Below are 15,709 nucleotides of genomic sequence, written 5' to 3' on the forward strand. Positions count from 1 at the left end.
AAATGACTCAAAAGTCCAATTGTACAAACACACAGTTGGTACATACCTGAACTAACTACACATGGAATACAAAATGGAATACTACTCAGCAATAAAGAGGAATGTACTAGTTATACGTGCGGCAACAAGGAAAGATCTAAAAAGTACCATGCTAAGAAAAAAGCCAAAGGCAAAAGGCTACATACTGTTGGATTCCAGTTATATGGCAATTGGGAAAAAGGAAAACGAAGGACAGATATTAGACCAGTGGATCCAGGGAGCAGGGTGTGGGGTGTAGTTTAATTGCCAAAAAGCTTGGAGCCACGGTTGAAGGTGATGGAAATGGTTTATATCTTGACTGTGGTGGTAATTATACAATTACATAAATTTGTCAAAATTCATACAACTGTATTTCTAAAAATTGTGAATTTTGTTCTATGTAAATTACAGTGTACAAGCAAACCAACAAAACAAAATATAGGAAACTGAAGATGATAGTGTAACACGACCCTATATAAATTTTTTTCTCACATTAAAATGAAAGGAGATGGATTAGCTTTGGGAGTGAGAAAAATAAAAAATAAATAAAAACAAAGGAGAACATCTATTAAAATCTTACATTAGAATTTGGCTGATATGAGGAAATTTTGTTCTATTGCAAAATGGAAGAATTAGAGAATTATTTCAGGTATTCTTACTGTGATCACAGTCTTAGGTTATTGAAGACTTATGAGTCCTAATACAGACACAAAAGAGTAGAGAGTTTACCTAGTATTTAGTGGCAAATAACCAGATTCTAAATTACTTTGACCTTCTCTGTTTTTCCTCTTTGTATATTGACTATTGATTGTCTTACAGAAGATACAACCTGGGAATCAGAAAAATATAATCCTGCTTTAAATTTCAGGTTTAAGAAAGTGAAAAAATAGGAGAAGAAAGTAAAAGAAAGAAAATATAATAGGAGGCTCAACCTCGCTCTGTCTTTCCTTTGGGAATTAGATGTTCATTCTTTTATGTTTTTACTAGAAGAAGAAAATGGAAAATTGGCCTTGCAGCCTTCTTCAATCCTTTTCAGTATTTTAAAATTTTCCAAACATCTAAGAAAATGAACAAATCATTATTTAGTTTCTGATAGGAGTTTGAGGGTTTCTAATTTCATACACAGGGACTCCTCTCCTAGAATGACATTTCTGCACTTGTATTTTTAGTCCTCTAATTTTCTCTTGGGAAAGTTGGTGGCTAGTGGGCTTTGGGATCAAATCTCAATTCTGCTACTTCCTACCTGTGTGACCTTGAGCAAGATAAATCTCAGTTTCTTTATGTGTAAGATGGTATGATAATACCTTATCATTAGAGTTGGGGGAGAAGTAAACTGAGAAAACATATAATAGGGATGAACACTATATAGTTACACTATATAGTCCACCGAATACACTATATAATCTATGCACTATACACTCTATAGTCTGCTGAATTGCTCAATTTATAAGAGACTCTGAAGTAGCCCTTGTTGTTGTGTAAATCATGCCACATTTTGTTTCTCCACTTTATAGGCTATTATGGAAGGCAGTGGCCGGATAAGGACAGAATCTTACCCTGATAGCAGCACTCTGGTCATTGATGTAGCTGAAAGAGATGACTCTGGTGTTTACCACATCAATCTGAAAAACGAAGCTGGAGAGGCACATGCAAGCATCAAGGTTAAAGTTGTGGGTAAGTCCTCCAGATAAACACACTTCCAGAATCAAGCTGACATGTCAAGATTCAGAGTAGACTTTCCTTCTTTGCGCTTTCCTTCCATTTCCTTCCTTTGTCTTTCCTTTGTCTTCTTTTTTTTTCTTGCCTAGAGGACTTATCATTGGAGGAAGAATAGCTAAGGTCAGCCATTTGGGGTTGCTGGTCATTAGCTCTCCAAAGTCATATTCCCTTTTGGTGCCCTTTAAACATCACTGAAACACAATTGCTAAATAACTTCCCACATCACAATCATTACAGAGGGATAAGATCTGCCTTGGTCCTTAGACAACTATCTAAGCGCATTTTTCCTAAGCCCGAAACTGAATAAAATGAGTCTAGCAGATTACTACTGTTCCAAGGTCTGATGCTCTCCTCTTCTTACTTTAGTTTCTCCTTAAATGACATATTTCAAATTGACCAAAAACTGAGGTCATTTTTATCAGACACCGAACTATACTTACAAGATATTGTGACTTGCCATTTTTGACTTGGATTTCTACCAGCCAACATCTTGAGTCTTGTAAAACTCCTTGATTCAGTTCTGCGGAAGTTCACTTTGTAGTTAAAAACAACAACCACAGCAACCATATTCAACATTTAGACAATAATTTCTCGGTTAACATTTTCAAGGTAAGGAATGAGAGTCTTGGGTTTCATATGGGATTTATTCTGTAATGTTGGGACACTGGTTTAAGGGATTTGGAGACATCATTATTTTTATTTGGAGCAAGGGGTGGGCTCATCTTCCCTTATCCCATATTGAGCACAAATTTTTGCCCAACTTAGTTACTAACTGGTATTATATTAGTCTGTTTTCACGTTGCTGATAAAGGCCTACTAGAGACTGGGTAATTTGTAAAGAAAAAGAGGTTTAATAGACTCACAGTTCCTTGTAGCTGCGGAGGCCTCACAATCATGGTGGAAGGTGAAAGCCATGTCTTACATGGCAGCAGACAAGAGAGAGAGAATGAGAACCAAGCCAAAGGGGTTTTCCCTTACAAAACCCTCAGATCCCTTGAGACTTATTCGCTACCACAAGAACAGTATGTGGGAAACTGCCCCTATGATTCAGTTCTCTCCCACCAGGTCCCTCCCACAACATGTGGGAATTATGGGAGCTACAATTCAAGATGAGATTTGGATGGGGACGCAGCCAAACCATGTCATAAGCATAATTCAATAAACATGGAAAAGTACTCAGAAATAACAGTTTCAATGATTATCACCAAGAAACATATTTTCCTATTAACTTTTTTTTCTACTCCCTCTTCCTTATTTTACTTTATCCTATTTTTTGTCTGCCACAGACTTCCCTGATCCTCCAGTGGCACCGACTGTGACAGAGGTGGGAGATGACTGGTGTATCATGAACTGGGAGCCTCCTGCCTACGATGGAGGCTCTCCAATCCTAGGTAACTGCATGTTGGTTAGTCTGTGTAACTGCCAGTACAGTTGTGTCCTCTTTATGCATATTAGTACAGAGCACATTTTAAAATATTGCATTTAGAAGAAAATCTATTTTACTGTGACTTTATGCACTCAAAATGAAATATATATGCTGAGATGCTCTGTAATTACTCGAGATTTAAATAGCTCTGATGAATATCATCTGATTGCTGGTTTTCTTTTTTTGTTTGACATTTATACACACTAATTTTGAAGCAACTATAAGCCCAACTTCCACCATCCTAGCCAGTGAATGTCTGATTCTACATGATTTTGTCTATGAAGAAATTTCTTTTAGAATTAAATAATTAGGCTGAGCATTGTGGCTCATACCTGTAATCCCAGCACTTTGGGGGGCCTAGGTGGGTGGATCACTTGAAGCCAGAAATTCGAGACCAGTCTGGCCAACGTGGTAAAACCCCACCTCTATTAAAAATACAAAAATTAGCCGGGCATGGTGGTGCACACCTGTGGTCCCAGCTACTCGCTACTCAGGAGGCTGAGGTGGGAGGATCACTTGGGCCTGGGGGCGTGGAGGTTGCAGTGAGCCAAGATCACACCACTGCCCTCCAGCCTGTACAACAGAGTGAGACTCTGTCTCAAAAAAAAAGAGAAAGAAAGAAAGAAAGAAAAGAAAAACTATTTAAATGCTTAGAAGCATTTGCTTCCCCTATGCCATGAGAATTTTTTCTCTTTGCTAATAGTGAGACTCACGAGACTGGTCATTTCTCCCTTCTTATCTTCCTTGTTGGGACTCAGAGTCAACTACATTGCCTCTGATTATATTGTTCACCTACAGTGACTAAGTTGCTATGGCTGACTTATCTGTGATCCATTTTTCTTCTCTTTGTAGTATAATTTTAATTTCTTAGTCCCATTATTTTCATCTATATTTTATATTAATATTTCTATTCTCTTGGAATAAGGTAGGTTAAAAATATTTACATATATGTATGACTATTTCACATAGATTGATGAAAAAATGCAAAATTTTAAGGACTTCTAATATCTGACAAAATTTAATTTCAGAGACCAAGGAAAAACCTTAGTTTTCATTTTGCATACCTGCAGGATATTTTATTGAAAGGAAGAAGAAACAAAGCTCCAGGTGGATGAGGCTGAATTTTGATCTCTGCAAAGAAACAACTTTTGAGCCCAAGAAGATGATTGAAGGTGTGGCCTATGAGGTCCGCATCTTTGCAGTCAATGCCATTGGCATCTCCAAGCCCAGTATGCCCTCCAGGCCTTTTGTTCCTTTGGGTAAGTCAAGAGAGATGAGTCTTTGTCATCAGAATCATTGCCCCAGAGTATGACTGCTTTCTCTCTGATCCCTAACTGGAACAGGCCTGGACACTTCTTAGAGTTGTAGGTGGGCAGGAGCTTGAAACAGTTAGGTACAATTTTATGTCTAAGAAATTAAAAAGTAGGTTTGGTCAAGTTGAATAACTTCATAACATAGGCCCTGGAATTCATTACCATAATTCCAGTGCCAACTGTGGGTGGCTCTTGTTGCCATTCCCCACTGAAAACATATTGCTGAGTCCATGGACATATGAGTACTTTCCATTTGCCCTTCTGAAGGTATTAACCTATTAATATAACCCAGCTTAGTGTAAACAACTATCACTGAAGCAAATTGAGATCAGTTCAACAGGATACACTTGGAAACTAGTTTCTTTGCTTTATGGTCACACCTTAAATGTTATCTATTAAATCAAAAAAGTTAGTTCAGTGAAGGCAAAAAAAAAAAAAGACATCTCCATTATTTTATGGCAATGAGGTATTCTTTTCAATGGAAAAAAATGTAATACAAGAGTTTGCACTTGGAAATTAGAGAGCAATGGGAAAATTACTCTAGATCATTAGATCCCAAATCTTGCCTTCTTCAACTTCTTGGGCCTCCCAGCTTCCCACACCAGCTTCTCAATTTGGAAAAAAACACATGACAACATTTCCAAAATTCTCACATTGATCAGCTCTTTGCCTTGCACACATCCATGCTCAAGGTGTTTTAATTGAATTTCATTAAGATGTAGGGCTTTTGTGTCTATTTTTATTTGTATCCCCATTGATTTTATCACAATTCCTACACTATAGCTATGTAGTAAATAGTTTATTCTTTTCTGTCTCTTTTATCTTTAAGCTGTAACAAGCCCTCCTACTCTTCTGACTGTGGACTCTGTCACTGACACGACTGTCACGATGAGGTGGCGCCCCCCAGACCACATTGGTGCGGCAGGTTTAGATGGCTATGTGCTAGAGTATTGCTTTGAAGGAAGTAAGTACAACCAGTAGATAAAACGAATACTGTCATCAATAGGTGAGATATGTCCCTCCCCTTTCTTTTGTCTCTCTTTCTTGAGAACGCATCACCTTCCTACGAAAATAAGATCAAACCAAACGTCATCCTTCTGAGATGTATACAAACTAAGCCCTTTTTTAGTACTTGGTGCTTATAAATTGATATCTCAAAAATATCTTGGCTAGGCTGCTAGATTGAACACCATAACTGAACTCAGACATGGGAGGAAGAGATTGTAACAAAACTTTGAGGACTTCCACTTCTTAAACTGGTGGAATTGAATTGCACCACAGCAATATAAAAGTCTAGTTATGATGAAGCCAGTTGGAAATTCTAAAACCTATACTTAGCCGAAGTTAACTATCAAAAGAGTGACCTATTTTGAGTAATAAAGGTAGACTACATATTTGGCTAGTGATCATCACCTGCCTTCATCTAAAAATAAGATGAATTAAGAACCGCTCTTAAAGGAAGCAGCATTAAATCCTCGAGCGTATAAGAAATAAGTTCAATATGTATCAGTAACTTATCTCTGGAGTTGGGGATATAAAAATGTAATTAGTTTAATTTAGGAGGGGAAGAGAAACAAGGCCATACATTTTTAAAATCACTGATAGAAATAATAGAAAAAGAAAAAATGACAGAAGAAAATATGGGCCAGAATTACCTGAAAACCAAAAGAATGTGAAACTTACCAAAATCCTGTTGTGTTTCTTGGTTTCTTATTTGCCATAACTAGAAAGGGATGACATTTGAAAATGGCTCTGGACTTGGGTTCCATTCTAGATGATGGTAGGTAAACAATCTCCCAGGAAACTTGTTCAAATTCCACAAACGGTAGCCCAAGACTTCACCTCCAAGAAAACTCTTTGGACACCAAATTTTAACATAGATCCTCCAAATGAAGGAAGGAGGTTACGAAGCACATTTGGGAAATCAGGAATGTGAACACAAATGCAGCTCCCCTGGAGGAAACTCACTATGGAGAAGAAACTTCTATGAAGAGAAAACTGCTGAAAAAGAAATCCCAGGTGCCTGGATTGGGGCACCTGTGGAAATGCTCACCTCTGTTCTGGAGGGAGGAAGAGGAGAGGGACAATGAAGTATCCTGATACCCTTCAATCCCTCTTGCGCCTACTCCGCACATGGAGTCCTATGATTGGTTTCTCCAGGATTTAAAAAGCCACTAACCAAAAGCAGTGGAAATGTCAGAAACTTTCCAGGGTTAACCCAGTAAGGGAAGGGGATAGTGTCAGTAATGCAACAAGTAAATTCTTGAGCACTTCAGTTTATTCCTCTTCCATCTTCCTGCCCCCGTTTAAAAAAGTCATGAGCCCTCCATTCTGTTTTTTTGTATTGTCCAGCCAGCAGAATATCCCAATCTTATGTGTGTTGTGGCCTTTGAGCATAAACCTTTTGTGTATGTATGAATCGAGCAAATTCTTTACTCTTTTCTTTCTGATAGGTTTAAAAAGTAAGAAGACAGAGCAAAATGATAGATGGCTGTCATTTTGATGTTACCCACCTTAGATAAAATACAACGAAGTGTATTTTACAAAATTTTGCGTGCGGTCTGTGTAGATACATATGTATATCCGTGTATACATATGTATATGTACACAGTCATTATTATGTATATATTTTGCCGAGTAATGTTTTGGAATTAGCTTTCTATGGGAGTTCTCTCACAACGTGTATCTTTCTTCTTGCAGTCTTTTCTTATTTTATGTGGCTGCCGACTCTTCATTCTCTTTTAATGGCTGTTGTCCTCCAGACTAATTTTCTATAGTGTTTAATGCTTTTAGAGACATCAGGTTTTATTCTGTAAGAGAATTATTTGTTTTGTAAGATCGTGTGTTGTTTTGGACTATGCCTTTCTCTCATTTTTGTTTTGTTATTATTTTTTTTAATGCCTGCAGCATTTTAGTCTTCTTTGTTTTCTTTCTGCACTCTAGTTTTTTCTTTCCTTTCTTAAAAATTCTCCTCACATGTTAAATAACTTACATGTTCCTTCCTCATCCCCTGGGACACCATCTTCTTTGTCTGTGTTTCCCCAATTAAAGTGGTTCCAATGTGAAGAGATGGGCTATTTTTGTTCCCCCTCTGGTCTTGTTTCGTCCTGTTTTCTCTTGAAATTGTCTCTTTTACTAGTTCTTCACTCTTTTGTACATGTTTTCTGAGTCTCTTATTTTCACTTTCTCATCCACTGTCTCTTGACTATGAAAATACCAACACAGAAGCTCCCAAGCAGACCATTTGTTTAAAGATGTATCTCTTTTTCAAAGACATAAGGAATTTTTATTCTCCACATGCCTTCCTAGCTGCCAGGATATTCTAGTTGCCTGCCCCTGCTCCTTGATACTCCTTTTAGGGTTAGAACAAGAGAGAGGCAAAAGTTCCAAGGGCCAGCCAGTCCAGTCCCCAATGCCTCCACTCCTCTCCTGATACCGAGAAAGTCATCATCCCAAACCAGTCGGTATGCCCAAGACCACCCTGTGAGCCGCCCATGTGGGATGAGGGACCCCAGGCAGGCTCAATTTGTTTTCTTGACAGAGTTCATTGTCATGGGAACTAGGGCTGCCTCCTGAGCTGCTGGGGCAGCCTCCAATTCTCTTCAGAACTTGGGCCCTGGTAAAATAGGGCTGGCCTTATCCCAAGGGCCTGCACTCCCAGTCTTGAATGAGGGAGCCCCACTGTGGGAGCACCGTGTTCCCTGGGGACCTAAGAGAATCCTCCCCTGCTGGGGTGGCAGAGACAGGCACAAGGATAGACTGTCTCACTGTGCGCTGCTCCCCCGCAGATTCCAGGACCTGCTCCTCTGTTTTCTTCAGGGTCTTGCTTTGTTCTTCTCTATCACTTCTTCCCACCACTGGGGGTGTCCCAGCCTCCTTTCTCCTCTTCTCTATTCTTTTCTTTTTTCTCCTCTTCTCTGTGGCAGGTGCCTCAGGACAGAAGCCACAGTCTGCACAGAGCAGGCTGTGCTCTCCTGAGGAACCCCCCAACACCGTTTGGTCTCTTCCATCACTGCTCTGAGGACAAATCTCTTTGCACACTTTGCATATTTTACTAACAGAGAATGCTGACTGCTGATATGATATTATTCTGGTGTGAAAGTGGGTGTCTTTAATTAATTTTAATGACGGATTCTCAAAGGTACATCAGCAAAACAGTCTGATGAAAATGGGGAGGCTGCCTATGATCTGCCAGGTAAAGTATTCCGTGAAGCTCTCAAATTTTCTTACTATATTATAATGTTTCTGGGAATATTGAATGACCAAGCATGAAGAATACTCATACACACACACACACACACACACATACACACACACACACACACATACATCCTTAGAGTTGGGGGAGAGGGAGCAGTGAGTTAATAATGTGGGATCAAAGTCTTCTTTCTTCCTGTGGGCAAAATGCATACTAACTTTTAGATGCTGAAACATCTGTAAGCCCTGAATGCTGGGTTAAAATTCTCTTGATGTGATACGCAAGCTGCCAAAAACTTTTTAAAATTAGCTTTTGGTTGCAAGGTTAGAATTGTACCAACTCCTTATGAGGAATCAGCCCATGAACTGTTCTCTCTTTGTGATATAAGCTTTTTATCTTCATCAATGTGAATAAATATGGTCAGGTTCTCTATACCCATGTTAGTGTCCTACAATAGTAAATCAGCCAAGATAAAAACATATTATATGACTATAAAGGTCAATGTCTCTCATTCATAAAGATAGCCTTTTCCTGTTTTTCTGAACTTTAATGTGTATAGATGGCTAGCTATCATGATTGCATGAATCATTATAAAACCAAATTGGAATAAAACTGCTACAAAATTCTTGTGGACAGTTACTATTATTCAGGATGCTTTCATGCTGAATAAAAATTTTTCAGAAACAGCAGAATCTTATAGTTTATTTTTCCTATTACTTATATTAGCTATTTTAGGCTATTTTTTATTTAATATATGAAAACTGTCCACTCATGTAGTTGGAGTCCAGACCAAAGTCATAATCTCTCTAAATGATGTATTATTATGAGTAAAATACTAATTTGGAGTTGGCTGTAATGGTTAAGATGATTTTTTTCACTAAACAGCATTCCTCCTTTTCCTTTTCTTTTACGGACTTCAGCTGAGGACTGGATAGTTGCAAACAAAGATCTGATCGACAAGACGAAGTTCACCATCACAGGTCTGCCAACAGATGCAAAGATCTTTGTGCGTGTGAAGGCTGTTAATGCAGCTGGTGCCAGTGAGCCCAAGTACTATTCTCAGCCCATTCTCGTGAAGGAAATCATAGGTAGGTGACAAGGCTTTCAAAATTTAGACTCCATTTTACATTGTTCACTTTTTTTTTCTTCAAACTACTTTCTTTCTCAAAACCTCCTATTTTGTTGTTACTCCTTTGTTATTTTGTTAATGCTTCCTAAGAGTTAGAACTTAACAAAACAGCTCTCTTCAGGCAATGTGGGAGATCACCTTCAGGTTTATCTTGGTACTCTGAAGACCAGTTAGTTAACCTCTCCTGGTTCCAGGAGCCAACTCTGGCTGGGCTGCCTATTCACAGTGGAGAGAGAGTATGTTAATACAACCATGTAAACAATCCCTACAACAACCATATGCCTCCAATGAATCTGCAGGGTCAGAACTATTTTCATAATATTATGAATATATTATTTGTACCTTTCAATGTTTTGACATCTTCACTGATGGTATAAAAATGAAGGTGAGTAAAACTGTTGATACCTTAGCATGAAATCAAGTCACTGCCACGGAGCCATACTAGCCAGTTTTTCCTTCCTCACCACCATGCACTCAACAGTTGAAATAAAAGGGCCAGTTTTGCCTTAGAGTCTTTTTTTTTTTTTTTTTGAGATGGAGTTTTGCTCTTGTTGCCCAGGCTGGAGTGCAATGGCACAATCTTGGCCACTGCAACCTCTGCCTCCCAGGTTCAAGCAATTCTTCTGCCTCAGCCTCCCAAGCAGTTGGGATTATAGATGTGCACCACTACGCCTGGCTAATTTTTTTAGTATTTTTTAGTAGAGACAGGGTTTCACCATGTTGGTCAGGCTGGTCTCGAACTCCTGACCTCAAGTGATCCACCTGCCTCAGCCTCCCAAAGTGCTGGGATTACAGGCTTGAGCCACCACGCCTGGCCCTTAGAGTGTTCTTAATGAAGCATAAAAATAATTAATTTTGGCCGAGCACAATGCCTCATGCCTGTAATTCCAGTACTTTGGGAGGCTGAGGTGGGCAGATCACTTAAGCCCAGGAGTTTGAGACCAGCCTGGGGAACATGGCAAAACCACGTCTTTACTAAAAATACAAAAATTTGCTGGGTGTGGTGGCGCATGCCTGTGGTCCCAGCTACTCAGGAGGCTGAAGTGGGAGAATCGCTTGAACCCAGGAGGCGGAGGCTGCAGTGAGCCAAGATCACGCCGCTGCACTTCAGCCTGGGTGACAGAGCAAGACCTTGTCTCAAACAAAACAAAACAAGGATAAGAGTAATAACTTTAGTCAAATCTTGGCTCTTGAGTATGTTTTTTTTCTAGACTTGTGTGACAATGAAATGCAAAGTATGTCTGCAGTACTTAGGCTGCACACTGCAGTACAATGGTTGTCCCCAGGAAAAGCACCATACAACTGAGTTGGAGGATGAATAGGTGACTTTTTTGCATAGAAGCTCCACTTTTACTTGAGCAAATAAGTAAAAAGAACTGCTTCATCCCTGTGAGTCTATGAGCCTGCTCCTGATGGATTTGCAGTGACATGCTCTAGTATCTTCATGATGTTTAATTAATGAATATTAATGCACAGTGGGCCAGGGTTGCCTATTATGTACTTCACCATAGTCACACAGGGAGAAAGTTACTGTCAAACTCCAACAGAGTCACCTAAATAGCAAGTGCTAGGTGCTAACATTTTGTTTTTTTCTGGTAAGGCAGAATGGACAGTTCTCCCAGCTAATGTGGTGCCTATAGATCTTTTGTGGAATGTTCCCTGGCAAATATACTCACTGTTAGACACTATAAATAACTGGCCAGACATGGTGGCTCATGCCGGTAACCCCAGCACTTTGGGAGACTAAGGCAGGTGGATCACCTGAGGTCACAAGTTTGAGACTAGCCTGGCCAACATGGCAAAATCCCATCTCTATTAAAAATACAAAAATTAGCCAGGTGTGATGGCATGTGTCTATAGTCTCAGTTACTTGGGAGGCTGAGACATGAGAATCGCTTGAACCCAGGAGGCGGAGGTTGCAGTGAGTAATGCCACTGCACTCCAGCCTGGGCAACAGAGAGAGACTCTGTCTGAAAAAAAAACAAAACAAAACAAAAACAAAACTATGAAAAGTATGCATAGTATGTATAAGGCCCTAAGAGAAAATGTATTTTTCTGTAAAGTTGCTTTAGGCTTATTATAACAATAAAAATACGAAGTTGCAATAAAGCCAAGGATGTCAGGGATAAATTTTGCTGAGTCAAACTGTTAAAACATCTCTGTGTGGAAAAACACACACACACACACACACACACACACACACACACACACACACATTTTGAACCAGTTACCATATATCATCTGTTAGTGGCACAGCTCAGATTTTATCGCAGAGATATGACCACAAGGGTACGCTGGTGAGAATCATGCCATTTTGCTTTCGTAAGGCTATTTTCAGACACCAGACTGATTGCAAAATTGTGCTATTTTACCCTCTCTCAGAACCTCCAAAGATTCGCATCCCAAGACACCTGAAGCAAACCTATATCCGCAGAGTTGGAGAAGCTGTCAATCTGGTTATACCTTTCCAGGTAAGAGTTCAAGGGTCGCTCTTTTTCTCTTTCCAGGGCTGGGTTAGTTTAGGAAGTAGGAAGAGGTACTCTAGAATTTAAGTTCATCACGATTCAGGATTTCCTCAGAGGGAGAGGAGGTAAATAAAGAATGAAAGAGTACTGGAGAATAATTAAGCAATCTCCTGCTATCAAAATAGAGAAATCTATAGAAACCGTCATTGATTTTCTTTCTGCATGAGACAAATGAGATATAGTCTTGCCTGAAGCTCAGGGACTATGGTGGGCAGGGAAGAAACATCAAGGAGACACCAAGTGAAGAAATACTTGAAGATTCTTTTGGTCCTATACATTTGTAAAACCCATCATTTTAAGTGAAGCTCTCAGTGTAACATTCAGGAAAACAGTGTGTGCTTAGTTCCCACAATGACCCCAAATCAAAATAATTTCAGTAAGGGGGACAACTGAAATTTGAAATCACGATGACACTAACTGAAATATATGAACAATATTAAATCATTGTTCCAGCAAAAGAATCTGTTCTTCACAAAATTCACTGGTCTTTACTTACAATAGTCAATTTTGGTCTTATACAAATACACACACACACCCTGCACCTCCCAACCCTTACTCTCCAACTCCCTATTCATATGACACCTCCAGACAGTGCTGTTCAATAGAACTTTCTTCAATGTTAGAAATGTTCTATATCAGTGCTGTCCAATATGGTAGCCACTAGCCACATGTGGCTGTTGAGCACTTGAAACGTGTAACTAGGGACTAGTGTGACTGGAGAAATAAATTTTTAATTTTCTTTAATTTTAATTAATTTTAATTTAAATAGCCACGTGTACCTTGTGGCTATCATATCAGCCAGCCTGGCCTTAGAATGTAGGTCTCTACACACATTTGACACTCATACATACATACACACACACACACGCACACATACACACACAGAAAGAACTCTGTTCAAACCCAGGCTCCCATGATACCAAACTAAAGGGTTGGCCAATTCAGGCCATCGTCATTGCGCTCCGGGCGCAAATCTAAGGAGAGGCATCGTGTACTACATACCCCCGGCATGAAATCAGAATGAAAGCCAAGGAAGAAGTGAAGCGGAACACAGCCGAGGAGGAAGCGGGTGGCTTGGCAAGGTTCTTCTCACTTTCCTTCTCCTGCAGCATCAAATAAAACCAGAAGTGACAACAAGGCAGGTATGGGGGACCCAGCCTCAACCCTGCACTGGGGCTGCTGAGTCAGCCCTCAAGTCTCCACATTGTTCCTGCCACCATAGCTAATCCCAGTTCCCAGATCTGGGGGTCTGCGTGTTCAGCTTCTGTCACTGAGTCTGAGAGAGAAAAAATCATGAGAACAGGGACCCCATAGATCTGGCATCCCAGAGACTGGCCCCCAGGAAGGGAGGTGAGACCAAAGTGTGATGTTTGTATATTTGTGTAATCTCTAGAGTTCGCAAACATTTTCTCATTTGATCCTCAGAAACACCCTGTCAGGCAGGAAGGCCAGATTTCCTTACCTTGCTTGAGAAGGGAAGAAACTGACAGGGAAGTTAAGTGACTTGCCCAACGTCACACAGAAAGTCAATGGTAGGGCCAAGAACAGAGTCCATGGCCCCGTCACTTAATTCAGTGGTTTTTTTCACTCTATATTATTAGAGAACCCACATTTTTCCCTAGTAGCTAAGAGCAAGTTGTACATTTAAGGAAATAAGCTTGAACTGTTTTTCCTTATCTTCAACAATGTCGTTCTCTGCTTCCCATGTGTGAGTCTGAGCATCCCCAACCACTCTTCAGGCTCTGAAGCAGGGGTTTGGTGTGTAGTTCTACATCTCTTATTATAACCTAGCCATGTTCAGAGCCCACAGGAAAGCTGTGCCTTACCTGACAGAATTCATGCTTGGTTCCTGTCTGCCAGGGTATGCCTGGATGCTCAGGGATTCTAGGAAATTCCTTTGTAATAGAAATGGAAACTCAGGTTCATGAATGGGATTATGATTTCTTAAATTTTGCTCTTAAAGAATAGTTTCAACAGCGAGAGGGAACAGAAGAGAGAATTCTAGACAAGTCTAAAATGAGCAGCACAGGACAGTAGAATAATAATCATTAACATTTAGATGATATTGGCCGGGCACGGTGGCTCACACCCATAATCCCAGCACTTTGGAAGGCTGAGGCGTGTGAATCACATGAGGTCAGGAGTTTGAGACCAGCCTGGCCAACTTGGTGAAACCCTGTTTCTACTAACAACTACAAAAATTAGCCAAGCATGGTGGTGCACACCTGTAAACCCAGCTACTTGGGAGGGTGAGGCAGGAGAATCCCTTGAACTCAGGAGGTGAAGGTTGCAGTGAGCCAAGGTTGTGCCACTGCACTTCAGCCTGGGCAACAGGAGCCAAACTCTGTCAAAAAAAAAAATTTAGATGATATTAACTACAAAAACTTATGTATTGGGCAGAAGCTTTCTCAGGACTTTAATCTTTATAACCACTCTTTGAGATAGGTACTACCATTATTCCCATTGAGGCACAGAAAGCTTAGTAAGTAACTTGCCCAGGGTCACACAGACGTTAAGTGGTCAGGAGCTAGATATAGATTCCAGGGCCCGAGAGTCCATGCTCTTAACAATTATCCTGTGTTGTGCAGGCTTTTGGAGCCTAGGAGACCCAGCTGGGAGACCTGGTTCCAGTGCTTACTTAACTGCAAGACCTTGGGCAAATTATTTAACTTCTCTATCCAAAAAATGAGGATAATGATAATAAGCTTGATGTGAAGATTAAGGAAAATAATCAATGTTATGTACCTAAGGTAGTGCCTTGCACATAAAATACAGATTACAGCTTTGCTGCTGTAATTGCTCACCACCAGACTAGAAGGGTGGTGTTTTCCAGCCCTGCCTAGAATGGGTTAAGCCATTGTCCTTCTCATAATGCTGAAGAAACATCTTGAGACAATATGATTTACCCCCTCTACTTTTGCTGTCTTTCTTTTTAGGGAAAACCAAGACCAGAATTAACGTGGAAGAAGGATGGTGTAGAAATTGATAAGAATCAAATAAACATTCGCAACTCTGAGACTGATACAATCATATTTATTAGAAAAGCAGAGAGGAGTCACTCTGGGAAATATGATCTGCAAGTCAAAGTGGACAAATTTGTGGAGACTGCATCAATTGACATCCAGATCATTGGTAGGTTTAGATAAAGGAGCCAGAATGTTCTGTCAAAGCAGTACAGGGATGAATTGTCCTTGTCCCTAAGGCAAGAGCAGGAGTTTTGTTAGGCTGGCTCTACATAAAACTCTTTTTTTAGATTTGTTTTCTAAAAATAGATAAATTAGGCTGGGCGTGATAGCTTACGCCTGTAATCCCAGTACTTTGGGAGGCCAACATAAGTGGATCACTTGGGGTCAGGAGTTCAAGACCAGCCTGGCCAACACT

The 15,709-nt window shown here is 40.1% G+C and overlaps 1 protein-coding gene across 11 annotated transcripts in view; it reads left to right on the forward strand.

Annotated features, from left to right (window-relative positions):
- Positions 1 to 15,709, forward strand: part of MYBPC1 (myosin binding protein C1) — a 106,999-nt gene that overhangs the window by 68,351 nt on the left and 22,939 nt on the right. For 7 of the 11 annotated variants that reach the window (XM_063646637.1, XM_063646632.1, XM_063646634.1 and 4 more), the window contains 8 exons: positions 1,533 to 1,692; positions 3,024 to 3,128; positions 4,234 to 4,422; positions 5,306 to 5,440; positions 8,618 to 8,671; positions 9,595 to 9,762; positions 12,186 to 12,274; positions 15,265 to 15,460. In XM_063646637.1, the coding sequence (XP_063502707.1) occupies positions 1,533 to 1,692; positions 3,024 to 3,128; positions 4,234 to 4,422; positions 5,306 to 5,440; positions 8,618 to 8,671; positions 9,595 to 9,762; positions 12,186 to 12,274; positions 15,265 to 15,460 (1,096 nt within the window). The remainder of the gene's footprint in view (positions 1 to 1,532; positions 1,693 to 3,023; positions 3,129 to 4,233; positions 4,423 to 5,305; positions 5,441 to 8,617; positions 8,672 to 9,594; positions 9,763 to 12,185; positions 12,275 to 15,264; positions 15,461 to 15,709) is intronic. The other 4 variants (XM_054445763.2, XM_054445765.2, XM_054445764.2 and 1 more) reach the window with 1 other exon arrangement.

The sequence above is a fragment of the Pongo pygmaeus genome, chromosome 10 (assembly GCF_028885625.2).
Source record: "Pongo pygmaeus isolate AG05252 chromosome 10, NHGRI_mPonPyg2-v2.0_pri, whole genome shotgun sequence".
NCBI classification, from domain to species: Eukaryota; Metazoa; Chordata; class Mammalia; order Primates; family Hominidae; genus Pongo; species Pongo pygmaeus.